At 42.1% G+C, this 18,345-nt stretch overlaps 1 protein-coding gene across 5 annotated transcripts in view; it reads left to right on the top strand.

Annotated features, from left to right (window-relative positions):
- The window catches only part of ppp2r5ca (protein phosphatase 2, regulatory subunit B', gamma a), a 51,447-nt gene extending 33,414 nt beyond the window's left edge, over positions 1-18,033 (top strand). For 2 of the 5 annotated variants that reach the window (XM_036955173.2, XM_090211550.1), the window contains 11 exons: positions 476-568; positions 2,372-2,502; positions 2,669-2,728; positions 2,938-3,046; positions 4,157-4,210; positions 7,936-8,106; positions 10,017-10,144; positions 11,170-11,271; positions 11,657-11,729; positions 12,113-12,152; positions 15,079-18,033. In XM_036955173.2, the coding sequence (XP_036811068.1) occupies positions 476-568; positions 2,372-2,502; positions 2,669-2,728; positions 2,938-3,046; positions 4,157-4,210; positions 7,936-8,106; positions 10,017-10,144; positions 11,170-11,271; positions 11,657-11,729; positions 12,113-12,124 (933 nt within the window). In that variant the 3' untranslated portion in view covers positions 12,125-12,152; positions 15,079-18,033. Of the gene's footprint in view, positions 1-475; positions 569-2,371; positions 2,503-2,668; positions 2,729-2,937; positions 3,047-4,156; positions 4,211-7,935; positions 8,107-10,016; positions 10,145-11,169; positions 11,272-11,656; positions 11,730-12,112; positions 12,153-12,386; positions 12,511-15,078 lie in introns of all 5 variants that reach the window. The other 3 variants (XM_036955172.2, XM_036955175.2, XM_090211551.1) reach the window with 2 other exon arrangements.
- Positions 18,034-18,345: the final 312 nt, after the last annotated feature.

Here is an 18,345-nt window from a genome sequence, read left to right as displayed (position 1 = left end):
CATGGCCTGGGTCGTGTTAATTACGCATCAAAATGAAGAAAACAGACTTAAAACCGAAGGTACTATCTGGACTTTTAGCCGGCTATTTTTTTGTTTTCTGTTGCGTGTCCTAATGAACACACGAACCTGCTGTTTGAGTAGGAATGAAGTGTTGCAGACCTTACATTCTCTCAAGTACAGTGCTGTATAATTAAAGTATCTAATCAGCATAAACCATCGTTGGACCTTCCTTACCTCTCGGCTTGGACAAAAAGAGCACGGCTGTTTTTATTATGGATCATTATGATACGATGTTATATACACATTTTACCCACCAAATTACTGACGCTGTTATGTGATCTAATGAAATTTAGGTTGTCTAATTATGTGCTCTAATGAAACATATTTTAAGATTTTTACCAAGCATTTTTGTAAGGAAGGGCACTCTTGCTATGCATTCTGCAAATTATGCATTTTAAAAATGTTTTCTTTCCAGCTCGTCTACGAATTTTTCCTTCGGTTTTTAGAATCTCCTGACTTTCAACCGAACATAGCGAAGAAGTACATCGACCAGAAGTTTGTGATGCAGGTAAGAGCTGAAAGAAACACATAGATTATACATTTTAAATTGTCCGAATGGGCAAGGTAAACAAAATCACTCAAATCACTATATCAAACAATTAGAATTCTCCGATCAGAGTCTTCCTTCCGGATGCGATGTTTTGCTCAGTGTCCTCCAAATCTCTGCAGAGTGCATCGGAGTATAATTAATATAGGCCTACATTGACCAGCACGAAGGTTTTTTTTAATCATGCTGTCGTGAGATGTGTTTTTGAGACAAAGCGAGCCTAGCTGTGTTTGCACATTTGTTGATAATAATTACTAGTGTGGGGGCCTCCCGAGTGGCGCAGCGGTCTAAGGCACTGTATCGCAGTGCTTGAGGCGTCACTACAGACCCGGGTTCGATCCCAGGCTGTGTCACAACCGGCTGTGACCGGGAGTCCCATAGGGTGGCGCACAATTCTCCCGGCATCGTCCGGATTACGGTAGGGTTAAACAGGGGGGGCTTTACTCGGCTCATCACGCTTCAGTGACTCCATGTGGCGGGTCGGGTTCCTGCAGGCTGATTTCGGTCGTCTGTTGAACAGTGTTTCCTTCGACACATTGGTGCTTCCGGGTTAAGCGGGTGGGTGTTGAGCGCGGTTTGGTGGGCCATGTTTCGGAGGACGCATGACTCAACCTTCGCCTCTCCCGAGCCTGTTGGTTCGAGTTGCTGCGAGGAGGCAAGATCCAATTGCGATCCAATTACCATATCATGAAATTAAGAGAAAAGGGGGGTCAAATAAAATAAACTTTTTTTTCCCAATGAAAATCCTATAAAAATAATGGTGTGTGCAACCTGCAACAGCAACCTGCTGTTGCCAGAGGGGGGAGGGACATTTGCCCAGCAGGTAAAATAAAGATAACTACATGGCCAATTCAAAATATTGTATATTGTGTAGTTAACTATTTAGCTATTAGCATGTATTAATTTTAAAATAACTTTCCACCGGCACTCATGTAGAACCGCACATGCCCGACACCCATTTGGTACAGGTGCTCGTGTGGAACCACAATTCCCGAATACTCCAATTTGTAAAACCTTCTCAAGCTCTTAAAATTGGCCAGGATTCGCCTCCTAACATACACTGACCATGTAATTCTGTCAAAGTTACTAATTGACAAGTAACTCCTATGACCTATGCTGTCAATATTTCCCCTGAATATTTTAACCTTTACAAAAGATGGACATCTTTGTTCGCTACCTCATCCTCCTTAGCCATTTGCTCCTTGGTTCACCGAATGAGGGAATTATTTTATAAAGACAAAGTATTTGGTTGTAATTGTAATGTTGCAGGGAGACCAACCCTCCTCCTCGAGTGTCCAGGAGAGCTCCGGGGTATGCAGGCATTTGCTCCAGACCTGCTCAACCACAGCTCATTTAGTTAAAAAAAAAAAATCACCTGCTCAACAGGACCTTGATAAGCCAACTCTTGTGTTTGAGCAGGGTTGGATCAAAGGCCTGCTCTCCAGGTGGGTGGGGCTTGACAGACCACGTGTTTTATACTGTAGCCTATCAGTGCAATATTTAACTTTGGGGAGGGTTAAGTGCCTTGCTCATGGCACAACGGCAAGAGATGCACTTACATGGGATCAGAGACCAGCAGTCTTCCATTGTCAACACCAGTGGTACTAATGAAGGATATTTTTATTCAAGCGTTTCCTTGCATCGCACAACACAATTTTCAGTCACATTTTTGGCACATGGTGTTAGGAACCATTTTATTTACTAAAGAAATCTGTTCTAAAATAAGTTAATGTTAAGCGCTGGAGGGATGTCATGTGTCCACAGCTTTTAGACCTGTTTGACAGTGAAGACCCACGGGAGAGGGACTTCCTCAAAACCACCCTCCACAGGATATATGGGAAATTCCTGGGACTACGGGCCTACATCAGAAAACACATCAATAATATATTTTATAGGTAAGTTTAATCTTAGCCGCTTTCGTTTTTATGTCAGATAGTTTATTAACACATCAAATCAATTGCTAAAGATTCAATGGTGACTTGTGGTTGTTTTTAGTTTCATACAACTAAGAAATTGAGTTTTGGTTGTGTAACTAAAATGTAACATCTGTGTTTTTGACAGGTTTATCTATGAGACTGAGCACCATAATGGAATAGCAGAATTACTGGAGATACTTGGAAGGTACACCTTAAGCTGTAACTCGGCGTGTATTGCAGTACAGTTAGTTATTTTGGACTTTGATCCAGTCTCACAATGTCTTCTGGACTGCAGATAGGATCTCTAACCATTGCTCTGCTGCTGTTTTATCTGTTTCATATTCATTACTATTTTGAGTTCAGTTGAAGTGATTTATATTAGAATCATTCTAATTGTTTCTCTCTCTTTCACAGTATAATCAATGGGTTTGCCTTACCACTAAAAGAGGAGCACAAGATATTCCTTTTAAAGGTCCTGTTGCCTTTGCACAAAGTCAAATCACTTAGTGTCTACCATCCGCAGGTAAGCTCTTGTCTGTTTAGGGTCTGGGTCGTGTTCATTGGGTACAAAATGAAAGAAAACAGACTGGAACGGGGAGGAACTTCCTGGTCCAATAAGAAACGTGTGTTTTCGTTTTCCGTTGAAAGATTTGAATTCATCTCAATTAGCTCAGGCCAGTGGCGACAGCTAGTCTTACTGGGTTCTGACCATAACAAAAAGAAAATGACAAAATACTTTACAATTGACATACATTTAACGTGTAGTGTGTGTGGACATTTTAAAACGTTTTCCATTGTGTGACCGTAATGAACACGACACAGCTCTGATTGTTCTATCAGCCATGGGCTCATTTCAAGAGGGTGCGACGTTACAGAATGTTCACACAGAAATAGAGTGTATACAACAGACATGATTCTCTGCCAACAGTAATAGGGAGTTTCAGCTCTATTTAATCTCTTTCTATCTGCCACATTCTGATTGTCCTGCCCCTTTTGCCCTACTGAATGCACACTATGGAAATGACTGATATTAGGTGTAGGTGGGGCTTATTTCCAGTGGGCCTGGCCTGTTCAGGTGAGGGCAGTAGCCTGGCTGCTACAAGCTAGCTGGAATCAGATATCTGCTACTCACAATCCAGAATTACTATGAAGACAAAGGTCCTTGTCAGGGGCCTCTCCCTCTTTCCGGGCCAGCTTCTCGCTCGCTGTGTTTCTCTTGGTGTCTGCCGGACTGTTTCACTAGATAGAGATATCTCTATCTCTCGCATATATATATATATAGTGAAACTGCTGTGCTATACATTGCTCTATGTACCATGGCATAATATCTACATTACAGCTTGATCAACTGTGTTAGAGCTAGCCTAATGCAAAATGAGAACACCTCACAAAAAGTAATTTTGTTACATTGCAGTTATACTACAAGTATTACAGTTACTGCAACTTCATGACTGCAAGTATTTGTCAGTGACTATTGTCGTTGATAATGTCAACACAATTAGGCTGACGGGACCAGCCAGTGTCACCAGTAATTGTGTCCTATCGTTGTGAATGTCAACACAATTAGTCTGATTTTTAGGATCAGACAGTAATTGTGTTCCATTGTCTTTTTCTTCCCCCCCCCCCCCCCTAGTTGGCATACTGTGTGGTGCAGTTTCTAGAGAAGGACAGCACTCTCACTGAACCAGTAAGTTGTGAAATTTCTGCTCACGAGTAAGGTGTATTGATTACCCCTTCAGTGACGTTGTATTCCGTCTCTATTAAATAATAAAGCATGTTCAATTTGGTTTAAATAATGCAAACTCAGTGTTGGAGAAGTAAAAGTGCAATATGTGCCATCTAAAAAAAGCTAACGTTTAAGTTCCTTGCTCAGAACATGAGAACATATGAAAGCTGGTGGTTCCTTTTAACATGAGTCTTCAATATTCCCAGGTAAGAAGATTTAGGTTGTAGTTATTATAGGAATTATAGGACTATTTCTCTCTAAACCATTTGTATTTCATATACCTTTGACTATTGGATGTTCATATAGGCACTAGAGTATTTCCAGCCTAATCTCGGGAGTTGATAGGCTTGAAGTCATGAACAGCTCTGTGATTCAAGCGTTGCGAAGAGCTGCTGGCAAACGCAGGAAAAGTGCTGTTTGAATGAATGGTTACGAGCATGCTGCTGCCTTCCACCACTCAGTCAGACTGCTCTATCAAATCATAGACTTATAATACAAACAGAAATACGAGCCTTAGGTCTTTTCATATGGTCAAATCCGGAAACTATCATTTCGAAAACAAAAAGTTTATTCTTTCAGTGAAATACATAACCATTCCGTATTTTAACGAACGGGTGGCGTCCATACGTCTAAATATTGCTGTTATATCGCACAACCTTCAATGTTATGTCATAATTATGTAAAATTCTGGCAAATGAATTATGGTCTTTGTTAGGAAGAAATAGTCTTCACACTGTTCAACGAGCCCAAATTGCTGCATATACCCTGACTCTGTTTGCATTGAACGCAAGAGAAGTGACAATTTCCCTAGTTAATATTGCCTGCAAACATGAATTTCTTAACTAAATATGCAGTTTAAAAAATATATATATATATACTTGTTTATTAATTTTAAGGAAGGCATTGATGTTTATGGTTAGGTAAATTGGTGCAACAACAGTGCTTTTGTTTTCTTCACGAATGCGCTTGTTAAATCATCACCCGTTTGGCAAAGTAGGCTGTGATTCGATGATAAATGAACAGGCACCGCAATGATTATTTGCAACGCAGGACAAGCTAGTTAAACTAGTAATATCATCAACCATGTGTAGTTAACTAGTGATTATGTTAAGATTGATTGTTTTTTTTCTAAGATATGTTTAATGCTAGCTAGAAACTTACCGTGGCTCTTTGCAGCCACCAGGTCCTTTTGATGTTGTACTCGCATAACAGGTGGTCAGTCTGCCACGCAGTCTCCTCGTGGAGTGCAATATAATTGGTGTCCAAAAATGCCGATAACCGATTGTTATAAATTGATTGTTATAAACTTGAAATCTGCCCTAATTAATCGGCCATGACGATTTAATCGGTCGACCTCTAGTCCAAACACAGCAAGACAGTTGTGAAGAGGGCACAACCCAACACCTATTCCCCCTCAGGAGACTCAAGATTTGTCATTGGTCCCCAGAACCTCAAAAGGTTCTACAGCTGCACTATCGAGAGCAGGTTGTATCACCACCTGGTATGGCAACGGCTCAGCATCCGACCATAAGGCTCTATAGAGGGGAGTGTGTACGGCCCAGTACATCACTGGGGGCAAGCTTCCTACCACCCCCCCCCCCCCCCCCCCCTTTGTTTTTACTGCTCTTACTTGCTGTTTATCTAGGCATAGGCAATTTTACCCCTACCTACAGTATCAGTCAAAAGTTTGGACACAACTACTCATTCAAGGGTTTTCCTTTTATTTATTTTTTACTATTTTCTACATTATAGAATAATAGTGTAGACATTAAAAATATGAAATAACACACATGGAATCATGTCGTAACCAAAAATGTGTTAAACAAATCAAAGTATATTTGAGATTCTTCAAAGTTTACCTTGACAGTTTTGCACACTCTTAACCAGCTTCATGAGGTAGTCACCTGGAATGCATTTTAATTAACAGGTGTGCCTTGTTAAAAGTGAATTTGTGGAATTTCTTTCCTTAATGCGTTTGAGCCATACAGTTGTGTTGTGACAAGGTAGGGTTGGTATTCAGGCGCTATTTACTTACTTACTGACTACACATTTAAAATGGTGTTGAAATACAAAACAAGATTGACAATGCAACTTTCATAACAGTTATGCACCAATAAAACTAATAATAGTAAGAAATAAGAAATAACTTTTTTTTTTTAAATAAGAAAAGACTAGCCTGCTGGCCTTACGGGGGTCAATGGGAACATTCACCCGAGCAATTTAGGAGGGATATCACACCTGGCACAAATTGTCTCGTTCTGTTTTTCCTGCTGAGGGGTGCCCTATACCTGCGCCCAGAGGGGAGTAATTCAAAGTCCAGGTACAGCGGGGTGGCTTGGGTCTAAAATGATTTTGTGAGCCATACGGGTATGTGTCATGCCAAATCACCTGACCTCAACCCAATTGAGATGGTTTGGGATGAGTTGGACCGCAGAGTGAAGGAAAAGCAGCCAACAAGTGCTCAACATATGTGGGAACTCCTTTAAGACTGTTGGAAAAGCATTCCAGGTAAAGCTGGTAGAGAGAATGCCAAGAGTGTGCAAAGCTGTCAAGGCAAAGAGTGGCCTCTTTGAAGAATCTCAAATATATTTTGATTTGTTTTAACTTTTTTTTGTGGTTACTACGTGATTCCATATGTGTTATTTCATAGTTTGTCTTAACTATTATTCTACAATGTATGAAATAGTGAAATTAAAGAAAAACCCTAGAATAAGTAGGTGTGTCCAAAAGTAAAGAGAACCCCTAGAATAAGTAGGTGTGTCCAAACGTAAAGTGAACCCCTAGAATGAGTAGGTGTGTCCAAAAGTAAAGAGAACCCCTAGAATGAGTAGGTGTGTTCAAAAGTAAAGAGAACCCCTAGAATAAGTAGGTGTGTCCAAACGTAAAGAGAACCCCTAGAATGAGTAGGTGTGTCCAAAAGTAAAGAGAACCCCTAGAATAAGTAGGTGTGTCCAAACGTAAAGAGAACCCCTAGAATAAGTAGGTGTGTCCAAAAGTAAAGAGAACCCCTAGAATGAGTAGGTGTGTCCAAAAGTAAAGAGAACCCCTAGAATAAGTAGGTGTGTCCAAACGTTTTGACTGGTGCTGTACATGTACGAATGACCTCGACTAACCTGTATCCCCGTACATTGACTTGGTACCGATACCAAGCCTTGTTATTTACATTTTTTAACTAGGCTAGTCAGTTGAAATTCATATTTACAATGACGGCATACCCAAGCCAAACCCGGATGCCCCCGGGCCAATTGTGCACTGCCCTATGAGACTCCCAATCATGGTCAGATGTGATACAGGCTGGATTCGAACCAGGGACTGTAGTTTTGTCTCTTGCACTAAGATGCAGTGCCTTAGACTGCTGCACCACTCGAGAGCTTTTATTGTTACTTTAAAAAAAACTTTAGTATATTTAGTAAATATTTTCTTAACTGTTTTAAGGGCTTTTAAGTAAGCATTTCATGGTAACTTGTTGCACTTGTTGTATTCGGCGCATGTGACAAATAATTTATTTAGACTTTAATGAACAGTAATGTGTGTAAATGCTCTTTGCATGTTAACATATTATTTTATAAAAAGTTAAATTTAAAGTTAAAGTAATGTTTTTGCTTATTCACGAACGTTATTGTATATGTTACTCACTGATCTGTTGGTCAATATCCACTCCACTCCCTGCTCAATGCGTCTCCCAGGTGGTCATGGCCCTTCTGAAATACTGGCCCAAGACTCACTCCCCCAAAGAGGTGATGTTCCTTAACGAGCTGGAGGAGATTCTAGACGTCATCGAGCCATCCGAGTTCGTCAAGGTCATGGAGCCACTGTTCAGGCAGCTGGCCAAGTGTGTGTCCAGCCCACACTTCCAGGTGACTGACCCCATGCCATGGGAACCCTGTTATTGGTGTCCTTTTAACTTTTAGTCATTACGGTTATGTGGGAAAGTGAATTTGAGTAGTGAAATGTTTCTAGTTGGTTCCTAGAACTAAGCAGTCCACTGAAACCGAACAGGATCCAGGATGTAATGAACGTACCGCCTGGTTCGACCTTGTAGTGGAAACCAACATGAGGGGTTCTAGAGATATGTTGGAACAGTTATTTGTAGGCTTAATGGAAGGATGTTTCACCAATCAAGTGTGCTTCTCTATCTCTCAACAGTCGTGGCCAAAAGTTTTAAATGACACAAATTTTAATTTTCACTAAGTCTGCTGCCTCAGTTTGTATGATGGCAATTTGCATATACTCCAGAATGTTATGAAGATTGATCAGATGAATAACAATTAATTGCAAAGTCCCTCTTTGCCATGCAAATGAACTGAATCCCCCAAAAACTTTTCCACTGCATTTCAGAACTGCCACAAAAGGACCAACTTACATCATGTCAGTGACTCTCTCGTTAACACAGGTGTGAGTGTTGACGAGGACAAGGCTGGAGATCACTCTGTCATGCTGATTGAATTCAAATAACAGACTTGAAGCTTCAAAAGGAGGGTGGTGCTTGGAATCATTGTGCTTCCTCTGTCGACCATGGTTACCTGCAAGGAAACACGTGCCGTCATCATTGCTTTGCACAAAAAGGGCTTCACAGGCAAGGATATTGCTGCCAGTAAGATTGCACCTAAATCAACCATTTATCAGATCATCAAGAACTTCAAGGAGAACGGTTAAATTGTTGTGAAGAAGGCTTCAGGGCACCCAAGAAAGTCCAGCAAGAGCCAGAACCGTCTCCTAAAGTTGATTCAGCTGCGGGATCAGGGCACCACCAGTACAGAGCTTGCTCAGGAATGGCAGCAGGCAGGTGTGAGTGCATCTGCATGCACAGTGAGGCGAAGACTTTGAGGATGGCCTGGTGTCAAGAAGGGCAGCAAAGAAGCCACTTCTTTCCTGGAAAAACATCAGGGACAGACTGACATTCTGCAAAAGGTACAGGGATTGGACTGCTGAGGACTGGGATAAAGTCATTTTCTCTGAATCCCCTTTCCGATTGTTTGGGGCATCCGGAAAAAAGCTTGTCCGGAGAAGACAAGGTGAGCGCTACCATCAGTCCTGTGTCATGCCAACAGTAAAGCATCCTAAGACCATTCATGTGTAGGCTTCTCAGCCAAGGGAGTGGGCTCACTCACAATTTTGCCTAAGAACACAGTCATGAATAAAGAATGGTATCAACACATCCTTCGAGAGCAACATCTCCCAACCGTCCAGGAACAGTTTGGTGACGAACAATGCCTTTTCCAGCATGATGGAGCACCTTGTCATAAGGCAAAAATGATAACTAAGTAGCTCGGGGAACAAAACATTGATATTTTGGGTCCATGGCCAGGAAACCCCCATACCTTAATCCCATTGAGAACTTGTGTTCAATCCTCAAGAGGCAGGTGTACAAACAAAAACCCACAAATTCTGACAAACTCCAAGCATTGATTATGCAAGAATGGGCTGCCATCAGTCAGCATGTGGCCCAGAAGTTAATTGACAGCATGCCAGGGCGGATTGCAGAGGTCTTGAAAAATAAGTGTTGACACTGCTAATATTGACTCTTTGCATCAACTTCATGTAATTGTCAATAAAAGCATTTGACACTTATGAAATGCTTGTAATTATACTTCAGTATTCCATAGTAACATCTGACAAAAATATCTAAAGACACTGGAGCAGCAAACTTTGTTGAAATTAATGTGTCATTCTCAAAACTTTTGGCCATATATTGCGCCTCCTGCCATCACCATTATGAGTGAGCTGTCCTCATCGATGGTGCTGTGTGCTTTGGGTCATTGTGCAGGTAGCAGAGAGAGCTCTGTACTACTGGAACAACGAGTACATCATGAGTCTGATCAGCGACAACGCAGCCAAGATCCTGCCCATCATGTTCCCGGCGCTCTACCGCAACTCCAAGACCCACTGGAACAAGTAAGTAGCCCCTCCTCAAAAAAGAGCCGTGTTCATTAGGCACCAAAAGAAAGACCACAAACTAAGATATGGAGGGTCCAGGAAGACATTCCTGGTCCAGGAAGACATTTTTCATTTTCCGCTGTGACGCCTAATAACAGTGACCTTGATCTGCCCTCATAGGCCACTCACTCCAAGATCTCAGAGCATGTAGTGTTAGCAAGACCTGGGTTTAAATACTATAAACTTTTTATTGATTGAGCTTGCCTGGCTTTTTTTTTTTGTGAGCTTGCCTGGCTTTTTTTTGTGAGCTTGCCTGGCTTTTTTTTTGTGAGCTTGCCTGGCTTTTTTTTGTGAGCTTGCCTGGCTTTTTTTTTGTGAGTTTGCCTGGCTTTTTTTTTGTGAGTTTGCCTGGCTTTTTTTTTGTGAGTTTGCCTGGCTTTTTTTTGTGAGCTTGCCTGGCTTTTTTTTTGTGAGTTTGCCTGGCTTTTTTTTTGTGAGCTTGCCTGGCTTTTTTTTGTGAGCTTGCCTGGCTTTTTTTTGTGAGCTTGCCTGGCTTTTTTTTTGTGAGTTTGCCTGGCTTTTTTTTTGTGAGTTTGCCTGGCTTTTTTTTGTGAGCTTGCCTGGCTTTTTTTTTGTGAGTTTGCCTGGCTTTTTTTTTTGTGAGCTTGCCTGGCGCAAAATAACCAGTGGCAAAAGTACACAGCCATCTGGCATTACAGGCAGGTTATATCAAACAGATGACCAATAAAACACATTCTGTTCCTTGGAGGCATATTTAATTAACAAACAACAAAAACAATGTATGATTAGAAAGTTCAACACCTTACCAAACTGTACGTGGAACGAGACTTCTTTTAATATTAAGCTGCTCTGAAAGTGCTAGTGTCGACTGCAGGGAGCTCAACAGTGGTTCAGACTTACTTTAGTCATTCACTGGAATCTAATTTTTGGTTTGGGCTGGAGGACAGGGCTACCCTTATAGACATGACGGGCAGACTGACTCTCGCTGCTGTCTTTGCCCGTGTGTCTGTCTCTCTGTGCAGGACCATCCATGGCCTCATCTACAACGCTCTCAAACTCTTCATGGAGATGAACCAGAAGTTGTTTGATGACTGCACACAGCAGTTCAGAGCAGAGAAAAACAAGTATGTCATTTGCTAATCCGAAATGAGAATATTGAATGTCTCAAATCTCGACTACAGATTGTAGTTAAGACTAGAATATGATATACTCATGTGAATGATAATATTACATTTCAAATGTGGAACCTGTTCAGTAAATATTCTCATTCAGATTAGCATGTATCAAATCTTATATAACTAACTATATATTGTAATGGTAAATAGATTATGATAATATATTTTCTTCCAGATTAGCATGCCTCAAAGTTTAGACAGTAGTGTAATGATTATTACATATGCAAATCTGAATGATAATATATCATATATACATTGTAGTGACTGTAGAGGGGGGGTTACTGTAGGGGGGGGGGCTGAGGTTATGATTGTAGATGTTTGTTTCCTCCTATAGAGAGAAGGCCAAGTCAAAAGACCGGGAAGAGGCTTGGATCAAGATTGAGAACCTTGCCAAATCCAACCCACAGGTGAGTGTGTGTGTGTGAGGGACACACAGCAGTGTGTGCATGCGTGGCATCTAAAGAGCTGAAGTAGTTTCCTCTCCGTCTTCGCTCTGAGGACTGTTTGCTGTGCAGAGCATGACCAGTCTTTTCTACCACATGCTCTGCATCACCCTTTCCTGGTTAAGATCAGGCGGTTGATCAGGAGATTGGTTGGTTGCTGAATGATATATTGGCATACGATCTCCGTAGCCAACCCTGTACTAAGTCAAGTGAAATGCCAGTTGACTGAATGGTCTTCCTAAACTGCATTCCTATTTTAAATGGCTTCATTTCTGGTCTCAGTAAATACAAACTAAGGTGGACGTACCTACTGTGAACTGCATTCCCAATGTCTTGTTTTATTATAGGTAGTCTTCTAGGGTGGATGTTGAACAGTCCTAGTATAAGGTAAAAATCTACTCTTGATGACCTTACTAACGATCAGTTGAATTAGTCTGTCTGCACCGCATCATTTTCTACTCTCACCAGATCACTAATAGAAGCCATGACTCCAGCATCCAATTTCAAAACTTTTCTGTTTATCTAAACTCTCTCTCTCTGAATCATTCGTCTTTGCATGCGACTTAAGTCTCTTTCTCCCATTTTTTTTCTTTTTGTGTGTTCGTTTCCTGTTAACATTAGTCTCTTATCCGTGTTGATTCCACTGGCCTCAACGGTCCAGTAGCAATGGCGTCTGATGGTCCATTAACCTATGAAGAAGTTCACAGGTTAAAAAAGACTAACGGAAGAAGTCGCTCAGGTAACTGTCCGTCTTCGGTCTGTCCGTCAGTGCTGATCTTGGATCAGGTCCCCCCCCTGCACCTGTCATCTTAATCATTATGATCTACTCGGAGACATGTTATGACATTGGGCCCTGATCACTGATCACTTTTCAAAATGTGTCCTGGACTGTTTCTCCTATAGAGGAGGGATGACTCATCAACTGTTTCTCCTATAGAGGAGGGATGACTCATCAACTGTTTCTCCTATAGAGGAGGGATGACTCATCAACTGTTTCTCCTATAGAGGAGGGATGACTCATCAACTGTTTCTCCTATAGAGGAGGGATGACTCATCAACTGTTTCTCCTATAGAGGAGGGATGACTCATCAACTGTTTCTCCTATAGAGGAGGGATGACTCATCAACTGTTTCTCCTATAGAGGAGGGATGACTCATCAACTGTTTCTCCTATAGAGGAGGGATGACTCATCAACTGTTTCTCCTATAGAGGAGGGATGACTCATCAACTGTTTCTCCTATAGAGGAGAGATGACTCATCAACTGTTTCTCCTATAGAGGAGAGATGACTCATCAACTGTTTCTCCTATAGAGGAGGGATGACTCATCAACTGTTTCTCCTATAGAGGAGGGATGACTCATCAACTGTTTCTCCTATAGAGGAGGGATGACTCATCAACTGTTTCTCCTATAGAGGAGGGATGACTCATCAACTGTTTCTCCTATAGAGGAGGGATGACTCATCAACTGTTTCTCCTATAGAGGAGGGATGACTCATCAACTGTTTCTCCTATAGAGGAGGGATGACTCATCAACTGTTTCTCCTATAGAGGAGGGATGACTCATCAACTGTTTCTCCTATAGAGGAGGGATGACTCATCAACTGTTTCTCCTATAGAGGAGGGATGACTCATCAACTGTTTCTCCTATAGAGGAGGGATGACTCATCAACTGTTTCTCCTATAGAGGAGGGATGACTCATCAACTGTTTCTCCTATAGAGGAGGGATGACTCATCAACTGTTTCTCCTATAGAGGAGGGATGACTCATCAACTGTTTCTCCTATAGAGGAGGGATGACTCATCGACTGTTTCTCCTATAGAGGAGGGATGACTCATCGACTGTTTCGCCTATAGAGGAGGGGTGACTCATCGACTGTTTCTCCTATAGAGGAGGGGTGACTCCGACTGTTTCGCCTATAGAGGAGGGGTGACTCATCGACTGTTTCTCCTATAGAGGAGGGGTGACTCATCGACTGTTTCTCCTATAGAGGAGGGGTGACTCATCGACTGTTTCTCCTATAGAGGAGGGGTGACTCATCGACTGTTTCTCCTATAGAGGAGGGATGACTCATCGACTGTTTCTCCTATTAGAGGAGGGATGACTCATCGACTGTTTCTCCTATAAGAGGAGGGATGACTCATCGACTGTTTCTCCTATAAGAGGAGGGATGACTCATCGACTGTTTCTCCTATAAGAGGAGGGATGACTCATCCACTGTTTCTCCTATAAGAGGAGGGATGACTCATCCACTGTTTCTCCTATAAGAGGAGGGATGACTCATCCACTGTTTCTCCTATAAGAGGAGGGATGACTCATCCACTGTTTCTCCTATAAGAGGAGGGATGACTCATCCACTGTTTCTCCTATAAGAGGAGGGATGACTCATCCACTGTTTCTCCTATAAGAGGAGGGATGACTCATCCACTGTTTCTCCTATAAGAGGAGGGATGACTCATCCACTGTTTCTCCTATAAGAGGAGGGATGACTCATCCACTGTTTCTCCTATAAGAGGAGGGATGACTCATCCACTGTTTCTCCTATAAGAGGAGGGATGACTCATCCACTGTTTCTCCTATAAGAGGAGGGATGACTCATCCACTGTTTCTCCTATAAGAGGAGGGATGACTCATCCACTGTTTCTCCTATAAGAGGAGGGATGACTCATCCACTGTTTCTCCTATAAGAGGAGGGATGACTCATCCACTGTTTCTCCTATAAGAGGAGGGATGACTCATCCACTGTTTCTCCTATAAGAGGAGGGATGACTCATCCACTGTTTCTCCTATAAGAGGAGGGATGACTCATCCACTGTTTCTCCTATAAGAGGAGGGATGACTCATTGACTGTTTCTCCTATAAGAGGAGGGATGACTCATCAACTGTTTCTCCTATAAGAGGAGGGATGACTCATCAGACCATGGACTGAACACTGGAATCAACTACTTTTGTTGTTGTCTGTTCTCTCTTCGACTCTCACCTTTCCTTCCTTCCTTCCTTCCTTCCCTTCTGTCTTTCTTTTTCTTTCTGTTAAATGTCATGAGGGTAGTCCTGGTAGCTAACATTTCACCAACTCTTTTCTCATGTCCTGTTTGGTGCATGGCTGCCTTAGTTCATTAGCATGACGCATGGTGAGCGGTTTTCTGTCAGTTGGTGATTGTCTCTAAACATGACTTTGTAACGTGAAAAATAGAGTGGTACTTGTGACAAAAACGTAGTAGACCATACCCAGGAGGATACTGTAGTTACAAGCAAAGCATTTTAATTCCATTGGACCGAACTCTCTCTAACACTCTCCCCTTCCCCGGTTGCAGTTACGAACGAGAGACCAGAGGAAAGACCGGCCTATGATGCGGCGTAAGTCTGATCTCCCTCAGGACATCTACACCGCAAAAGCCTTGGAGACCCGTCGCCGAGCCGACGTCATGATCACTACCCGCGATGGGCTCTAGGTCTGCCCCTCTCTCTCTAGTTTCCAGTCCCATCTTCTCTCTTTCCTCTAGTGTCCAGTCCCCTCTTCTCTCCACCCTCATCCACACAGCACATTCAGATTACTGGCCCAGTTTCCTCATCATCGCCAGTACACAACACCCCCCCCCCCCCCCCCCCCTGGATTTCTGCTTTCTCAGGTGTTTCTTTTTGGGAGGGGTGGGGCCGCAACTTTCTTTTTTAGTCTTGCCGTCAACTTTTTTTTGCTTAATCGTGCATAACAGTATCGGCTCATCCCTCCAGGCTCTTACTGTACAAATGAAAAGGGGAGGAAGTTCCACTAGCAACATGACAAGCTCCTATGTTCCCTCATTGAGCGCAGTTGGTAGAGAGCAGAAACAGAATGGGGGAGGCTCCTCTCGTTTCCTCATGTCAGTTTCTGTTAAGGGGAAACAAAACTAAGAACAGCCATTGTTGGATGGTGGGGGGGGTGACTGTTGGATCAACTTTTCAGAAGTTTTGTTTCTTCTCTAGTTTCTTTCTTTTCTTTTTTGTAATCCCAGGGACATTTGCCAGTGCCAAGACTGTTTGTTCTTTCTGTGTCTGTGTTTTTCTGTGTGAGAGAAACCAGGATGACTATCTAGGTAGACAGCCTGCGTCGTTTGCCTTCGTTTTTTGGAGCCTCAGATGATTCAAATGTTTTTTTTTTTTTTTTAATAAGCTGAAGAGCAACAGGACTTTCTGAAGTGACTGATCCATCTGTTCTGATGAAGTCACTTTGTGACTAGGATGGAGGGAGGACGGGAGGTTCTCTGTGGACACTGGACTCTTTACACCCTACACTTTGTGCCATGCACATTCTTTCGTTGGATTGATTTCCCTTCTGTTGAAGTCCATTGGCAATATGTGAGCCAGATCACAATGAAATATTGACAGTTCAAACAATGGTACGTATTTCATACGGAGAAACACATTGGGTGGTTGTTAGTCTGCACCCAGTTTGTCATATTCAAAAGCCCTTCTTAAACATGTCAGTCTCCTTAATTCATACATAATGCATGTCCCCAGTTCTTACTGCTATTGGGAAGCTTCATTTAACTCTCAATGGCCAGCTAGGAAGTGTTTGGTTTGACACAGTCCATCAAGACACCTGTAGCCACACACACTGTAATGCTACGTTATGCAGAAACATTCCACAAACGTTCCAACTGAAATTACATTATGACACTTTACCTGGGGGTGTCAGTTTGAGGAAGGCGAGGTGCAGAATTACTCATCTCGATCACATAATACGTTATTTGGGATGTAAGGTGATGTTGTAGAACTGTGATTCTGCACAGCCCGACTGTAATGAAGTCCTTCTCAAAAGCACACCGTGTCCTCCGATGCAGGCTTTTCAGAAGCCCTGGCGCTGCTTGCTAGTCAAGCATGTTCCAGAGGTACACATGGTATCACATGCCCTGAAGCCCCCCCCTCTCACGTTTCTCCGTGTGGGTTTTTACCGGTGCCCTCCTCCCCAGAAGTGCTTTGCTGTGGAGCTGAAAGGACTGTTACTTGTCTTGTTGTGAAGTACTGAACAAATGGGGATCAGAGAGCCGTTTATCGAATGGCGGAATGTTACACGATGAGAACAGCAACACTGTTTGGATGACAACCATTTCATGTGACCGTTGAATGAGCATAGGAAGAGGTGATTTCAAACCTGAATACCTCTTTGGATGATATCTGTAACCATCAAGAATAAGTCCATTGAAAAAGCACTTCCTGAAACTTGAAAGATGTGGCATGTTTGTGTATCTTCAATGAAGCGCTCTTCAGTGTCCCGTTGAGTCTATATGTACAGTCTGTTCTGCTTTCTCCAGTTCAGGAAGCTGTCCATTTCCTGGACTGGACAAGGAAAGGACCCATAAGTAAGCATTTCAGTGTTAGTCCACGCCTGTTGTTTACGAAGCATGTGACGAATACAATTTTAATTTGATTGGGGCCCCATTGTAAATGTTAGTCTTTCTCTGGTACCATTGTTTGAACTTGCAAATCTAGTACGTGTATCCAATCTGTATTGTCTTTTCTGTTTCTAGTCTCTGGCAACTGGTAGCCTGGATGCTGGTTTTTGCATTGTAGCTGGAAAAGGCCAATGTTGAAAGACTGACATCCAGGCTTGGCTTGGTAACTGCATTATTAATACTTAAATGCAAAAAGGTGTTAATTTAACTACCATGTATCTTTTGTCCTGGACGAATGGCACTCACCAAAACAATTTGACCCCCCCCCCCCCCCCCGCCCTGCCCAAATCTTCACTTTTATATAACAGTACCATTTGGAAAGATGTTTGATCAGTTTGCTTTTTATTTGTGTTCAAACTGTTTTTTTTTAAGACACATCAATTACTCGTATGGCAAGTTAGACAACAAATGTTTTCCGGAATTCTTTGCTTGGCCTCTGCAGGTTTTTAGTTAGAACATGTACTTTCCAGAATATAATAACTTGACAAGTGTCCTTTTGTCTGTGATCTGTACTACGTGGCTTCATTTAATATTGTACATATGATTTACTTTGTTTTATGTAGTGTTATATCTAGATTAATTTTGTATAAAATTGTCCTCTGTACAGAATAAAACATCGATAGCAATGACAAAGAAGTCAATGTGGCACACAACTTCTCTCTCTCTCCCCTGTAACTTTCTGCATTTTTAGAAATAACACGTCTAATATTTTCTTTAATTCCCTCTTCCAATTATCCGTGACCGGATTTCAGTCTGTAGCCTTTTGTGTGCTTTTATCACAATCTCAAGTGGTGTTCATCTGTAATAGAATGAAATAAAGAGAATATTTTAATTTTATATTTTCAACCATACATCAATTCTGGAGGCATTTTACTTCACAGAAGTCTCAAAACGCAGTCCGTTATTATACATATTGACAGTTAAGTGTATATGATTTGATCTGAGGGAAAATGGATACGGCTAAAAATGATTTTTTCCCCTCATCACTTACTGTATATACACCCCTTTTGGGTGGTGGACCATTATTGACACACACAGCCAGCAGTGTTGCCGTTCTTGATACAAACCGATGCGCCTGGCACCTACTAGCATACCCCGTTAAAACATTTAAATCTTGCCCATTCACCCTCTGAATGGCACCGTTTTTTA

Source organism: Oncorhynchus mykiss, chromosome 19 (assembly GCF_057628025.1).
Source record: "Oncorhynchus mykiss isolate SJ-2025 chromosome 19, ASM5762802v1, whole genome shotgun sequence".
Taxonomy (NCBI): Eukaryota; Metazoa; Chordata; class Actinopteri; order Salmoniformes; family Salmonidae; genus Oncorhynchus; species Oncorhynchus mykiss.
Note: the sequence above shows the minus strand (reverse complement) of the source record. Positions and strands in the feature narration are given on the sequence as shown.